The sequence below is a fragment of the Anabas testudineus genome, chromosome 6 (genome assembly GCF_900324465.2).
Source record: "Anabas testudineus chromosome 6, fAnaTes1.2, whole genome shotgun sequence".
Taxonomy (NCBI): Eukaryota; Metazoa; Chordata; class Actinopteri; order Anabantiformes; family Anabantidae; genus Anabas; species Anabas testudineus.
Window position 1 is genome coordinate 10,362,107 of NC_046615.1, and position 15,679 is coordinate 10,377,785.

Consider the following 15,679-nt stretch of genomic DNA (forward strand, 5'->3'; position numbering starts at 1 on the left):
TAGTAAAACGTACACCACCAATACATCTCTGCACATTCTTCCTTTTTGGTGTTCGATAAAAAGTTCATAACCTCTGACAAACATTCAGGGTTGAGATTTTATGTTAAACTCCAACTTTCTGACTCGAGCCACTGTCAGCTTCAATCAAGCCAAAGGTCAAACCCCATTAGGTCTACATGAAATGTGCCTGCATGCCACCCTGCCTGTGAACCTAAGTCATGTTCCACTGCTCCCATCAGCAGACGAGCAAACAGAGAAACCCCTGCAAGATGAGCTCACACAGGGATAGCCAGCGTGGCACTGCGTGGCTGGGAGCGTGTCTGAGCGAGGTTTTCCATCTACATGCGTGCGATGCATTGAGAGGGTGGTAATCTGTAAATCTGCTTTGCCATGGGCAGGTGGTGTGAAACTTGGCAAGCAAGAAAGAAAGAGAGGGAGGGGAAGATAAAGACAGACAGAAGAGTGTGAAAGAGATGCACGAAAGTGAAGGAGAGTGTGAGAGTGGTTCCTATTACATAACTGGCTTTATCAGGCCTCTGTAAGCAAGAAGACATGTTTAATGTACATACACATGATGGCAGATCTTAATTATGCGTTTGTTCACAGAAAGAACAATTTATATAAACACAGGTGCAAAAAACTTTTCCTCTTAAGTTGCTGTTGTTGGTGCGTTACTGTAAGCTGGAAGAAACAGGCTTTTGTAAATACTGTAGCACCAATTGTACATGATCCTATATGAAATAATTCCCAACCAATTTGCACTGTTGCATCCAGCTGGATAAAAACTACTTATAAACCTTAATAAAACATAATATAATGAATCTATATATTTGTGTTCCATTTCCAGTAGCGTCCATCAACTTTGTAGTTGACTTAGTGTGGAGATGTTAAAGAGATGCAATGATATACATATCATGGCATTTTAAATTTTCTCTAATAGAATATCTACATCCAGACTCACAATAAAGAAACTGTTTTTTCCTCACAAACTCTTTCACCCAAAACATTTTAAGAGTGTAAGTGGCAGCACAAACATTTCTCATTCGACAGCCAAAACATGTGACGTGCAGCAGCATGAGCTAAAACATCTGTATGTTGGCACTGCTGCAGACCTTGTCCTCAGTGCCCAACCGGTGCTCCGCGCATGACCCAGGCGAACAGAGAGCAGGGGCCTGGGTGTAACTGCGAAATATAATTATTAAAGAGAAAGAGAGAGCGTGATTTGGATGGGCAGACAGAATGTGATAGACTGAGACAAAGCATGGAGGGGGCAAAGGAGGAAGAGCGGACAGAAGAGTGTAAGGAGAAGGAGGAGGAGGAGGGAGGGAGGGAGGGAGGGAGAACGTGATGGTCCACGTGACGCTGGCTCAGCCACTGCAGGCTGTTACGTAAGCGCACCCCCTGCCCTGTCTCCTCATGGACTGAGCAGACTCTGCTTCTCTCCAATCCCTCACCCTGCAGCCGCTGCCCACTTTTTTTTTTTCCCTTCCACTCACATGGCTCCTCACATGGCTCCCTCCTTTACCTCCCTCCCGCCCTCCCTCAATCACTCTATCTTTCTCTCACTCTCCTCCACCCACTCATTGCACCCCAGGGGAGCCACCAACCTCTGCTGCCTATGCTGTCACTCTGCCTCTCTCTCCTCCGGTTTTTGTCTGTCTGTCTCTCTCCCTCTCTCTCATTATTTCCATCAATCGTTTTCTCTCTCTCTCCCTCTCTTTCTCTCTCTCTCTCTCTCTCGTGCAGTGAAGCTGCAGCTCCACGCTCAGGGCTACAGGGATATGACAAAGAGAGGCCACAAATACATGCTTGAGCACACTCACGCACACCTACACAAACTGACATTTCACATATCGTTACAGCACTGTCTGGCTTCTCGAATGCGCTGAGCCGCTTTTTAAAAAAAGTGACTGCTTTTCCACTTTGAATTCGTCTGATCTTCTTCCACACAACTGTTGAATCATTTGCCTTTAGAAAAAAAAAACAGCTTGGCTGACTAACACAAGATGCAAACACAAATAGGTAAATAAAACTCTGACTCCTCAAGCAGCTGTAAGTGACACTGACTGGCATGTACTATATTGAAGAGGATAGTCATGACGGTATTCCTAATGTAATTACACTGAGAGAGAAGGTAAAGGCACACACATACATTCTAGTTTAATGAGATGACGTTCTGGTGCAACAAAAACAGACTTTGGTAGAAAAGCACTGTCAGTCAGAACTACTCATATGTGGACAATATGAATTCAAGCAATGCCAGTAATGTCCACGGCTTCTCACCAGGATTCTTTTTATTCTTCTGTACACCTCAAGTCAAAGACATTTTCTGTTGAGTGTATTGCATTTCATCACCTCCTCTCACCATGCAGCTGGAACAAACTCTCCCAAAACCTTCCAAATATGATTACAAAGACCCGACTTTTTTTGTTCCCTGCACTTTGCCCCCCCCACCATCCCCCTGCTGCACATAAACACACACGCAGTCGGCCCCTAAGTCTCTTCTATCAACTCTTGTCATTCACTTTCCAGGCCTCTGGCTGATAGGGGGGGGGGGGGGGGGGGTGCAGCAGGAGACGAGCTCTTGCGCCCTCCCCCCCCACCACCACCACCACCACTCGCTGCAGTATTGATTTGTTTGTTCAGTGCTTGCCCCCTCCTCCTCCTCCTTCTTCCCATACTTCCTCCCTCCTATTCTCCCTCTCAGTGTGAGTGTGTCCTCAAGTGCCTCCCTGCCTTATGTAACATAGAAAGGCCCACAGCATACAGATGAAGAGGAGTCTGGGCTCTGGGCCGACAGACCTGGGAGAAAACAAGCACTACACTGCACGGCTGATAGGAGTACAGCACTGCTGGCACATGAAGGCAAGGTTGAATCCACTGCAAACTTTCCACATTATCATTTAATTCCTCTTTTGTTTTGTTTTTTGTAACAGTAAGGTTTGAGAACCACCACATATCCTTGAAGAATCCTGAAAGTGACACATCATGTTTAGATGACACACTTTCCATACAGTGTCAAATACTCACAGACTCCTGAAAGCATTCCTTCTTGTCCAGCATCTCTCTGAGCGTTTGCAGGATCTTGATACAAAGCTTTTCCTCTTTGTCCATAAGCTTCTTGGTGTGTTTGATCAGCCTGACAGAGTGACAATAGAAGTGCTGTATTATTTATCACAGTGTCCTGCTAATGCAGTCACTGGCTCACAAGTAAAAACAATCCTTTATTGATCACCCCAGGTAATGTCTCCTTTCTGTTCTCCAGGGAGGTTAGAGAGCAGCAGCTGAGTAACAGCACCCCTGGAGGTTTGATGATGTATCAATCATTTTTATTATTATATATCAAATAGTAGTCCGAGTAGTCCACTGACCACAATTACATTAAATTCATATTTTGTATTCATTCTTTAATTTACGGCTACACAATGATATATTGAGATGCTCTAAATTCATTTTTCAAACTTGTATGTTTGTATGTTTCTTCTACTTTCAACTCTTTTACAAAACCTCCACATGTATTTAATAAGTGATGCTTCATGAGTGTAAACTATGGAAAACATCAGTTCCAACCATGCAAAAACACATTGTAATATTTTTTTTAAATCTGGAAATCCAGATCAAAAGTCCTAACTCAACAAACCCCAATCCCTACTGCAGTCGTGCAGCAAACCTCCAGGCTTTAAAAAACATAGGAGACTTGTTCTTTGTTCTACACACGGGTTATAAACAGCAACTTACTTGAACATAAAAGCTCCGCTTTCACAGCGTAACCGAGCACCTTCTGGAAACAGCAGTTCAGGGCTGTGAAGAACATCCACCAGCACAGAAAACTCAGCCTGAACCTTCGGACTGAACTGCTGCTCCAGGCACGACACGACCCCCTGGACACATGCAGACAGACACACACACACACACAAGTGTTGCATTGAATACTGCATTGAATAGAATCATAGAGTCTCCTCTTAATGGCATGTTTTAATCACACTACTGACACTGATCAAGGGAAGTAAACTGGTCAGTCGACCACTTTAAGTCCACACCCAATAACTGTTGGCTGAATAGCAGATGCAACCCCGTGGTTGACACTACACCTATCTAACCTGTTAATTGTCAGGGAGCATGCTGACGTTATCACTGTAACATCTACACATGTCTTAGACCCGTTTGTTAAAAATGTGTACCTGCAGCTTTTCGATGATGCTCTTGTAGTCAAGACCCCCCAGGGTCTCCTTGCGGGGTCGCGTGCGGGCAGAGGTCCTCCAGTCTTTGGCTGCGCGCTGCACCATGTTGCTATGGACTCTGAGGGACAAAGCGCTGACCTGACTGTCAAGGTCCACGGGAATGGCTATGGCTCGTGCTTTAGCTGGTGAAGAATAAGAGGGGTTGAATGTTTTTTCAGCTTAGCGAGGAATTACAACACAGACCCCAGTGAATCCAGTAGAGCTCATCAGTAGACTGTGGCATTTTCTAGCTTCTACTTATTTTGTAACCTGAATGCCTAAATCTGTGAAATGACAAATCCTCTTAATTATACTGTTTTAAAGCACAATCAATACATTTTTGACTATATTTTCTATTTATTGCAGGTTAAATATATAGTAGAAAACCAACGCTCACCAACATCAGCCAGAGTTTTGACACAACTCTCAATATTAGCCTTCTGAGCTGCATTGATCCAGCCACAGTTGTAGATCCTGAAAGCTGATTGGAGCAGCTTGATGAAGGTAGACTGGTTTGTCTGTGAACAACAGAGGGAGCAGCATGAAGTACTGATTTCAAATGGCACAAATGATAAACAGATATTTTCTGATGGTAACACAACAATTTATTATTATTATATTGGTTCTGATAGCAGACTTAGTACAAACATCTGTATAAAACACCTGAAACAGCTGCTTTAGGTACAAACTTCTGCTATGCAAACAGTGAAGGAGGAAGAAAGTATTTTTTAAGAGATTTTAAGATTTGCATGTGCCATGAGGCTCCCTCTGCAAACACAGGAGGTGAAAAACAATACCTGCAAGTTAGCATGGTTGACAGAGAAAGGTGAGCTGAAGAAACCCTTAACAATGGCCATCACTGACTCCGTTACATACTTCTCCAGGGCAAGATCTGCATGATTTCTGTCTGTGGTGGTGTTGCATACCTTAAATACAAAAATAAAAATGGAAAACTTGGGAAAAGGGAAATCCTCACATCATATCTGTATCATTTTCTCTGCACATGTGCTACATGAATAGATCTGGTATGTAAATAAGCCCTTGTTTATTTGGAACCTTACACGGGACATATCCACTAGGAAGTTGCCAAATAGCTTCCAGATATGTTTGGAGGTGTAGATCTCCTTCATTTCCACCTCTGTGTCCACATAGCAGTGATTCACAAAGTTCACATAAGCTGTTTTAACCTGGGGGATACAAAAAAAAAAAAGTTATTTATCTATAGCATATAACTATATTATTTACTTTCCAGTAAACCTGTCTAGCCACTACCTCTGGAATACAGTTGACATGAGTGACAACTTTGACAATGTCATCTAGGGGTAGGAGAGAGTTGCATTTCAGCTCTGTGTAGACGTTCTTGCCCTCAGTGCAGGCAGCCAGCAGCTCCACAAGCGTGGTGTGATAGGCCAGAGAGCCATTTTCATCTGTCCGCTCCCGCTCAGAGCCCATCATCTGCAGCAGTATTGGGAACGACGAGCGGTCATTATAGAACACCAGCACGTCCTCACCAGCGTTCACCAGCTGGACACATGAGCAAAAAGAAAAGCATGCATGAGGTACACGCAGGGTTTACCTGAGATCCTGCCATCATGATCAGAACATATAAAGAAGTATCCCATGAATTATATAATCTTCTAAAAGTAAATTAACTATTGCAATTGGTTCAACACAATTCTGCTAAGGTTGGGAAATAATTTCCATGGGAATTTGGTTTGAATTATCCTTCACATTTATTTAAACATTACGTTCTTATCCCTGCAGAATTAAATATAGGGGATAAAACCTCCTACCTCTGTCATGACTTTGTCTTGACATTTCTTCACATATTTCCCGTCAGCTTTCACAATGGTTTGGAGGAACCTGAGGTACTGAACGCGCCTTCCGTGTGTTTCAATGCAGTGAACAAAGTGGTGGACCACACGGTCACTGATCTCATTGCACAGATAGTAGTTGTTCATGAAAATGTGACGCATTGTCTCAGCTTCCAGCAACTGGCGACCAAACAAGAAGCAAGAATTTACATGCAAACAGGACATTTACTCATTTGTGTAACAGAAAAACATAGAAAAACTAGTTATTCTGCTGTAAAAGAGGACACGTCTAAAAGTAAGGTAGGTATAAGAGCTACGGATAAGGAAAACGGATGACAAAGTTCTATCAACATACCCCTGGAGTGAGGAAAAGGTTTAGATGTTTATGTAGCAGAACTTGGTTCTGAGTGTTTCCTCTGCAGAAGTTTTGCAGAAATGTATGTGCCAGAGTCATGATCTCACTCATCTTCTCATCACTCTGTACAAAGACAACCAAATATTTAAAAGTAAAGATCACTGGAGAAAAAAAGTCAGACAGGAAGACATCAATAAACTACGTTACAAAAAAAAGAAGTGAGTCATTGAGTTGGCTGCTGTAGTTGTTCTCCACCTTCTCATGTTGGATCTGCAGCAGGTCTAGAACCACAGTATGTGCCCCCATGTTCTTCAGCAGCCTCTGCTGCTGCACGCGGCTCTTTTTACTGGGAAAACACAGCTTACTGAGCCGCAGGAGGATCTACAGAGGAGACATACAAATCCTTTATAGACAAATAAGAGCATAAAAAGTTATATAACACAAATGGCCTGGTGATAAAGATAGGGGCGCTCACCTCTTTGACAATGGAGTAGTTGTTTGCCTTGTTACTGTCAATCTGAGGTTTGTTATCCCCGTTCTGCACTGGACTCAGAACAGCCTCCTGGGAAATCACATTAAGAGAAAGCGTCCCTTTAGCAGCTACTTGTAATTACTCATTTTCTATTTAATAGTTTCATGACTAACGGTTCCACAATTCTCATGTGCTCACCACCAACATGTTTAATTGTGGCTAATAACAACCTCTGTATCCTGTCCCTAATTACTCAGCATTTGTCATGATGTAGTTAGACAAGTCCCTGTACTGAGACAAATCATTTTAATCATCATACCTTCTTAAATTGTCAAGTAAGAATAAAAATGTTGTGTAAGGCGAGAATACTGTGTAATAAACAATAGACGGTACAGGATGATAAATAAAAACTGATTTAGTAGGTCCCTTTTCTGACAGACATTTTTATTCTAGGCTACAAAACAAAACAGTTTGCACCGTCTGCTTACCACCAGCCTTGATCAACAATAGCAACAAATAAGACATTCACAGTGCAGCTGAATGGCTGATGGTTCGTTTAACACAAATATAGCAACTTCCTGCAGAGCTTTGAATCTCACACTAAAATCTGAAATGTGAAACTTTGCTTTTAGACTGTGGATACTGTCAAATGATGGTGCGGCACCTCTGCGTTCTGTTCTTTGCCCTGTCTGACCCCGAGGTCTTCGCTGCTGTAGACACCACTCTTTTCCACCCACAGTTCTGACTTCTCAACTGCCAGACGCAGCTGGTCCAGGTCTGCCTTGATCTGTTGGTAGTTCTCTACATCCTGCTCCGACACTAACAGCTGGACCTGGACAAAAAAACAACCAGACACGCAATGAATGAGAAACAAACTAGACACGGAGATATTTAAAGAACAAATGTGTGTCAAAGCAAATCGCTGCCAAGACGTCTCGGTGCACCACTTTGGAAAGTCAGAACATTGTTTAAATGGGAGCTTGTGCAGCTCTAGATTTCAGCTGAGGAAGCTCTTAGTGAGACAGTTTACAACAGCTGCTGTTTGCCCTTTGGAGAACCCTCATAATCCAAACAGATTACATCAACTTTTGAGAAAAAAAAAACCCCACTTAACTCAGGAAGTTGCCTAATGCCACATGCTGCCCGCTTTCCAAGTAGCAAACGCTTGAGTGTGAACTGCTGTGTCATTACCTGCTTGAAGGCCTGCAGCACCTCAGCTCTCTGGCTGAAATGTTTGAAGATGAGCTGCAGCGATCCAGACACCAGTGGGGGGTAATCTTGCATGATGAGATGGATCAGAACCCTTAAAAACGTCTGGCCGCCCTCATCATCCAGCTCCACCGCACTTAACTCTGAGCTGAAATTATACATACGCACACAACTATTTATTTCCTCTGTATGGATATTTGAGAGTTTGCAACACAAAGTCAGTAAACCAACCCAGCTTTACTTGCCTTCCTGCAAACATACTCTCCGCCTTGGCTGCAATCTCATCTATGTCCGGCTCAGAAGCTAAAAACATAATAAGGTGAACATCAGGTGAGTTATAGGTGACAGGCGGCAGCTCCAAACACCTAATTTAAAATATAAAAGGAGAGCTGTAGTTTCTGCACTAAGAGGGAATAAAGTCTCACATGTTATTAGAGCCATATCAGTCACTGAGACAGAGCTGTCATTTATGCTCTTGTCCCCAAACTCTTTTTTGTACATGGACAACAAGTAGGTGATCCTGTAATCCAGACGCACACTGAGGATGAACTGAGGGGGACAAAAGGGCAACAAAATTAAATCACATCCTACTGGACAGTAATTTAAGAATGTCAGCACCATGTGATAGTGCTCACCTGCAAGATCTCGATGATCTTTAGCTTGGTGTCCATCACCATGACGTCCTCGTTGTCCGGGATGAAGTGTGCTTTACCATAGCGTAGGGAGGGCGGAGTGTCAGGGAGGCTCTGCAGCACACCCCGACTCATCACCATCTGAGTCATCATTTCTCCAACGCCATGGATCGTTCGCAGGACGTTATTGCCTAAAAGAGAATTATGCTTCACACAGTTAGCTTAGTTCATGTGCACTGTGTGTATCATTCAAGTTGTAATGGCCCTCAGGACATCACATGACAGAGGCCCAGAACTTTTTCCAACTAAAGTAAAATAAAATCTACATTTATTCTTTTCAATCCATTAAACCACGTACTTTTATTTACAACCATATCCACAATTCATTTCTATGTGTAACTGCTGAACATCCAGCATGTCGCTTTCTACCTGTTCAAGCATGTTTCCTTAAATATGAAACCACAGTGAGTTTTACACATTAGTTTTAATCTTTCTATTGACTTTGTTTAACATAACATTTAAATAATTATACAGTGTAACCATACTTACCAGCCTCTGGGCTCTTGCTGAGTTTGTTCATAAAGGGCAGCGGATGCTGAACAATGTCCAGGATGGCCAGCAGGGTGCGCGTGAGGCGCAGCAGCTCGTTAAAGCTATAAAAACCAAAGTACACCAGGTTACGAGCCAGATTCACCACCTGGAAGAGAGAAATAAAACAAGCGAATTCTCATGAAACAGTAAATCTGAGTAAAATGCACGAGAACATAAACGTGAATAAAAATAGTCACATAAATATTAAAATGTGAGTTTTTGTTTTACCTCTAGTGTGAGTTCATTTTTGTCACTGTCCCCAAAAGGAAAAGGCTGGCTGACCACATCATTAAGATATTCTTCCACAAATTCCATGGTGTGAGCAAATTTCCGTTTCATCTCCTCTCTTGACGTATCAGTGGATTCGTACTCAAACCTGCAGACACCAACAATCACAATCTGTATGTGGTAATTCTGTAAGTGTTCCCATACCGTCACACACAGTCATACGTAGACACTCACTCGTTGATGGTAATCTTAGAGGGGATCTCAGTCCAGAGGCGGGCATAGCGTACAGGCACCACGGCCTCCTGTGGGTCACGGTCCACGTGCATATGCAGCATGAGGCGACAGAAGGAGGCTCTGAGGTTGTAGGGCAGGCCGTCATCAAACATACAGCGTAGGATCAGATCCACAGGGAGCTGACGGGTGATCTGGTCAATGGCTAGGTACTGACGGTCCAGACACATTTTAGCGAAAAGGTTCAGCTGGTACCTGAAGAGGAGGTGAAGGACATGCAATGTGAAAAAATTGGGGGAAAATGTGAATGACATGGGGAAAATATTAACTCCTGGTTGCTTGTTTCAGTTCATTTGTATTTGTGAAAGTTTACAGTGCCACCATCACCTGTAGTAGGTGATCATGTCTACATCCAGCTTGTGGTTGTCCTTAGCATCCTGGGCCAGGTGGCGGATGGATTTGCCGTGGGGCTCCTTGTGGCTGTCGATCCAATAAAGCCAAACCTCTTCCTCATCAACCTCATCCTGCAGCAGAGAAGACTCCAGGGTGGTCTCTGTATTAGAGATGAGCCTGGGAGGAGGGAAGGTGGCAGGGGAGAGCTTGTGACATCGCAACTACTAGAAAAATTGCACACATTACACTCGGAAGCAGAGCTGGTGCTGCTGCTGCTGCTGCTGCTGAAAATATCTATTCAGCAAAAGACACACTGGAGGAAACATCTCTCTCACACACTGTGGAGAGTTTGTGGATGTTTAAACATGCATGTTTAAAAATGCATGACTGAAATATGACAGGATCAACGGGGATATTTTTAAAAATAGATACCACAGAGTGTGACTCACTTGGTCTGGATGAGGATATCTGCGTTCGTGGGGTTCAGCATAAATTTACAGATAAGCTCCTGTGTGACAGGAATGGCGGTCTTGTTGGACACACAGAGATCCGAGAGATAATCCAAGAATCTGGAAGAGTAGACGAGACACGAGGAACCATGTTTAAAGTTTTAGCACAGAGAACACAGAAAGTGAAAGTGCAGGTGTAAGCAAGCACATTTATCGTATTTTCCTCATTATTTTTTTTTTCGAGAGTATGTATACATCTTCAACTTTAGTATAAAATTCTTAGAATAACTGAGGGAGCAACTTTTTTTTATTTTTTATTCAAAGCACTGAATAGCTACTGAAAAGGGTATTACTCTAAACCTTGACTGGAGAAGATGTGAAGCGACTGGACCTTGTGAATTTGTAGGTTGAATAACCCCGGTATTCAACCTACAAATTCAACAACTGTATTAAAGCCAAGTGGACAGACACGGCAAGACTTTATCTTTATTTATAATATATATTTTATGTATAATATGCTGAAAAGGAACGTCAATGCAACGCCACAAATCATGGCATCAAAATGTTCAGAAAGCTGAAAAAGAATTTAAGTTTCACAAAAGATACATGAGTTCTACTTCTAATAATGTCCGATTTTTCACACATTTTCTTGTATTAAATTGTTCCCTCGGGTCAACTAATCGCTGGGAGGTGCTCACGTCTGACCTGGGCTCTCTGTTGCGCCTCAGCAGGTTGACAAAGGTCTCGATCTCTTTGGCTGTGATGTGCTTTTCCAGCAGCTTGCGGTTGTTGTGCAGCAGAGCAGTGATCGTGTCCTCAGCCAGGATCTCGTACCCGATCTGGGACTGCATGATCGAGAACTTTTTGGCTATATATTCCTGTTTGAAATAAGAAACATATGTATAAAAAAAAGTCAGAGGAACACAGGAGCTCAAAATGTGCTGAATCACTGTGTTTGCTTCGTGTTTGTTCCACTGTCCAGAATTGAACTAGATGGCTTTAAAAAGTCAGTCAGTCATGATGGCTGCCTGTCACATCCTCAGCCAAGCAACATACCAGCACCAGCAGCTAAATGAAGTTTAGCCCTCACTCATTACATAATATAGTATAAAAAGTATTATTAGTATTCTTTATTATTATCATAATAGACACCTGTAGCTTTTTTGCATCATGTCAATAAGCCCTCTTTAAAATTTGTCTGTTTTAAAGAAATAGTCAGTCGACACGTGTAAAAGGAATCTGAATAAAAGCAGGAAACTAAAATAGCATGCATGCCTTGCCGGAAGGCACCATGTGTTACTTCTTGTTTTACTGGTGTGATAAAAAAAACCACAGTAAGGTTTAAGAGACATGATAGAGACATAACATAACTGAGGAAGACAGCAGCGACAAAAGCCATGTGTACTGAACACTGGTGTTTTTATTCCTTGTAAATTGAGCCGTTTGAATTATGTAACAGAAACAGCATCGTAATTCTAAAATTAACTTGTCATTAATTATTTTTCAGCGTGATCCACTGATTGATTAAAAGACTATTGGAGCCCTCTTTGGGTTTCTTCATCAGGGCATCATTACTGCAGCTGGGGCCCCTGGATAGATTTTCTCAGACATTTTGGCAGAATCTATACTGATAAGCTCCTTGTTGAAAGCCACCTCTCTGTCCTAAGACCACCCTGCATCCTGTTGATAATGAATAAGGAGCCCGATGTTGTGTAAAAAATGAAAACATGCCTGGTTCTTGCGATAGTCCTGTTGAGAGTGTCGCAGCACCCTGTAGCAGAGTCTCAACATGTACTTGAAGTGAGCATAGCGCTGGTCCCCCAAATCCTCCAACTTCAGCATTGGACCGTCACCCTGATCACTGAATGGAGCTTTCAGGATGCCAAATATCTGAAGAAACAGAAACAAGAGGCCAAAAGACCAATAAAGCATCAATACAGCAATGATATACTAGGATACAGATACTACTGTGGACTGCAAATACAGTACAATGAAGATTTACTCTCAGTCACTGTGTTACGCTTCAGGTACTTCTGCATTCTGTCCCAAGATAAAGGACAAAAAAGGACAGACCGAAGTGTGTGAGTGTTTGTACTTCTGCTGACCTGGGCGAGAATGTTCTGTTCCCTCATGAGTTTCTGCCTCTCTCGGTTGGGTGTAGAAGTGACCACAGATAAAACGTCCTGGCCATTATTTGGTACCACACACACAAAGAAAGCCAGGTCCTCCAGGAGCTTAGTCACAAACCTGAAACACACACATAAGGAGGAAAAAATAAGGTAATAAGGCACAACATCTTGTGGCATTTGTACCACCGTGCTCATGTCTCTGTACCTCCTCTCATTCTGAGTGATGTTGCTGTGCTGAAGCTTCTTCACCGTGCACTCTAACACTTTGCTGGCATCGTTGGCAAAGTCCAAGTCTCTGACCTCCGACAGGGGAACAGATACAATGGCAAAAGCCTCTTTGTCCTCTTTGGTGGCACAGGTCCCAATCTATTGTGACAGCCAGGAGAGATGTCTAAATAATGCACAGGTGTGTATTTCTAACTTGTGGGAATGCATTTGTGTGTGAATGTTCGTGGACCTTGAGCATAACTGGCCGCTCCTCCTCTGTATCGATAGGGATACTGGTGCTGGTCACCCAAGTATTGGTGCACAGGTGTCTGAGCCTCACATAGGAGTTTCTAGGGAAGGAAGGGACAAACTATTTACAGAAAATATGATTTTTAGTTGTATGATCGTGCCACTTTAACTGCACTGACAAACCTACCACATAATAATTCATTATTTATGTCATGTTTCAGACAATGACATGAGATTCTGTAACACCATGGATGGATACAAGCACAGCCAGTGTTATGGCTCTAATGTTGATAAAAACCGTTCCCCCTTTGTGAATGACCGACCTGGGTACGAGACAGTCAGCACGTTGCAGAGTGGTGGCATCCAGCTCGAAGAGAGAAGCAATGTCATTCCCATGGGGCACTGAAACCAGAGTGAAAGCAATCTTCTCTGCAGCTTGATGCTTCTTCTTAGAGAACACAGCATCTGTCTCGCTCTGCAGCACATGCACGCACACCCACAAACACATACACACACACACACACACACACACACACACACAAGTAGATAATAATAAACATGTGGTTGGGTTATATTTTCAAACTTCTTGTTAAACTAAACAAGAAATTCGAATAAGTATCATCACTGCTTTCTTACAAACCAATTAACAGATTATTTGAGAAAGTAATCAGTGATGATAATAATCATTAGTTTCGACCTTGGACTCTAATGACGACATACAGTAAAAGGGTGAGTAATGTCAAACCAGATTATAGGTACAACCAGCAAAGATTTGGTTAATTTACATTCCTAGATTACACACGACTGATTAACACTGATGACTTTCCGTGATTATTTTTGGGAACATTAATTAATTAAGTGACAAATCACTGACAGCGGTACACACAGCAAGACACCTTCTTTCTTCCCTATGTACAGCAGCACATTGACTAAACATCTAAAAACAACATCAGGCCATAACTTCAAATTACTTACATTCATAAATTATACATATTTTTTTGCCATAACCTCAAAATTCGGCCTCATTTAAGGGAATGAGCCATTCTTTCAACAAATTTGTAAATTCTGATGAATAAGCCCAACTCTAGATAAAAATGTACAATTGGGAACTGTCACAGCTTCTTAAGCTAATGAGGTAACACATTATAGCCAAATGTACAGTAGCTACAGAGCTCTGATTTCTGGATGTGTGTAAGACACTGCAGTATGTAAGCTGCTACAATCTGCACCGTGCAGATGCAGCAGATAATGGCGAGGGTTAATTTCTCCCACTGTTCTCTGCATGTCAATGGGAAGCTCCCTAGAGCTGCCTCCACGCCTCAGCTTCTCTACCCTCCCACTCCCTCCTCCTTCCCCTCTCCTCCGCTGGTGACTCACCCCACCAGCTTAGCACAGGCAAGTGAAGCAGAGCAGACAGCACGTCTGACTCCCCTCCATCCCCTCTCGCAGGGCACCCCCACACCCAGACATTATGTAAGGAGCCCCCTGTGTGTCTGAAATTCAGCATGTGCATGAGAAAGTGTGTGAGGCTGAGTGAGTTTGTGTCCTTTTTTTCTTGCACTGCCAGAATACAAATGCGGAAGGCAGCTCAGAGCTGAAAGATATGTCTAGATATAGATTCAGAGTTTGGCAGAGTTTGTGTGTGTGTGTGTGTGTGTGTGTGTGCGCGCATGTGCGTGTGCGTGTGTGTGTGTGTGTACACAGAAGTACTTTATGAGTGTGAGAGAACTGGCAATATTGCATAACCAAAGCATGGGGAGCCAGAGAAGAGCCTGAAGTTGTAAAGACAACGTATAACTGCTCACATAATCTAATCTTTCCACTTAAATACATCATTTTCTCTGGTTCACTCTTTCAGTCAAGTGGAATCTAAATCATGTCTGGTGTGAAATTATTTGCATTGCTACTTTACTATATTAGATTAGCCAGTAAGATGCGCAGTGTGAGTTCTCAGCTGTATGCGATTCGGCTGCTGAAAGTGGTTGTTTGACCAACCCACCTCTCTCTTGGTCTCCGCTGTGTTGGCCTTGAATTCAGGGTTCACCTGCCACGAAATTGACAAGTCAGTAGGCTCAGATCTAGAAAGTATTAACATCTACATCACCTAAATTCTAAACTATTAAACAGCAAAAGACAGATTATAGTGGTTATATCAGTGGTAACACTGCCACCTACAGCACATTACCTAAAATCTCCTTCATCTAATACTCATACACTAAAAAGTACAGAGTCAGATTGAAATAAGCGACTCAGACAAAATGTTTTTTGGTGCATAAATAAACACAGTGAAATGCAGGCAAATCAAAATGATGGAGACAGCAGATGTTCTGACATGAGGAGAAGAGTAAAACTTACCTCAGCGGCAAGGTAATTTCCAGTTGCCAGGTGTTTAAATCGGAAGAGACTGTTCCACTGCCCGGCTCCACCTCTGCACGGGTCATAGTGCACAACCTGGCACAAGGACACAAAACATCGTTAATGTTTTTTCTCTTCCGTGTGT

At 42.8% G+C, this 15,679-nt stretch overlaps 1 protein-coding gene across 1 annotated transcript in view; it reads right to left on the reverse strand.

Moving 5' to 3' along the window:
* itpr2 (inositol 1,4,5-trisphosphate receptor, type 2) overlaps positions 1 to 15,679 on the reverse strand; it is a 45,465-nt gene that overhangs the window by 21,920 nt on the left and 7,866 nt on the right. The window contains exons 9-37 of the mRNA XM_026366675.1: positions 15,535 to 15,630; positions 15,179 to 15,223; positions 13,503 to 13,654; positions 13,181 to 13,280; positions 12,929 to 13,089; positions 12,700 to 12,841; positions 12,326 to 12,484; positions 11,300 to 11,472; positions 10,595 to 10,714; positions 10,140 to 10,322; positions 9,756 to 10,007; positions 9,522 to 9,669; positions 9,252 to 9,399; positions 8,706 to 8,893; positions 8,496 to 8,619; positions 8,316 to 8,373; positions 8,053 to 8,218; positions 7,526 to 7,693; positions 6,865 to 6,951; positions 6,645 to 6,770; positions 6,390 to 6,512; positions 6,014 to 6,214; positions 5,493 to 5,744; positions 5,282 to 5,407; positions 5,018 to 5,146; positions 4,618 to 4,738; positions 4,182 to 4,363; positions 3,739 to 3,881; positions 3,031 to 3,139 (exon numbers count right to left, since the gene is read on the reverse strand). Of these exons, the coding sequence (XP_026222460.1) occupies positions 3,031 to 3,139; positions 3,739 to 3,881; positions 4,182 to 4,363; positions 4,618 to 4,738; positions 5,018 to 5,146; positions 5,282 to 5,407; positions 5,493 to 5,744; positions 6,014 to 6,214; positions 6,390 to 6,512; positions 6,645 to 6,770; positions 6,865 to 6,951; positions 7,526 to 7,693; positions 8,053 to 8,218; positions 8,316 to 8,373; positions 8,496 to 8,619; positions 8,706 to 8,893; positions 9,252 to 9,399; positions 9,522 to 9,669; positions 9,756 to 10,007; positions 10,140 to 10,322; positions 10,595 to 10,714; positions 11,300 to 11,472; positions 12,326 to 12,484; positions 12,700 to 12,841; positions 12,929 to 13,089; positions 13,181 to 13,280; positions 13,503 to 13,654; positions 15,179 to 15,223; positions 15,535 to 15,630 (4,182 nt within the window). The remainder of the gene's footprint in view (positions 1 to 3,030; positions 3,140 to 3,738; positions 3,882 to 4,181; positions 4,364 to 4,617; positions 4,739 to 5,017; positions 5,147 to 5,281; positions 5,408 to 5,492; positions 5,745 to 6,013; positions 6,215 to 6,389; positions 6,513 to 6,644; positions 6,771 to 6,864; positions 6,952 to 7,525; positions 7,694 to 8,052; positions 8,219 to 8,315; positions 8,374 to 8,495; positions 8,620 to 8,705; positions 8,894 to 9,251; positions 9,400 to 9,521; positions 9,670 to 9,755; positions 10,008 to 10,139; positions 10,323 to 10,594; positions 10,715 to 11,299; positions 11,473 to 12,325; positions 12,485 to 12,699; positions 12,842 to 12,928; positions 13,090 to 13,180; positions 13,281 to 13,502; positions 13,655 to 15,178; positions 15,224 to 15,534; positions 15,631 to 15,679) is intronic.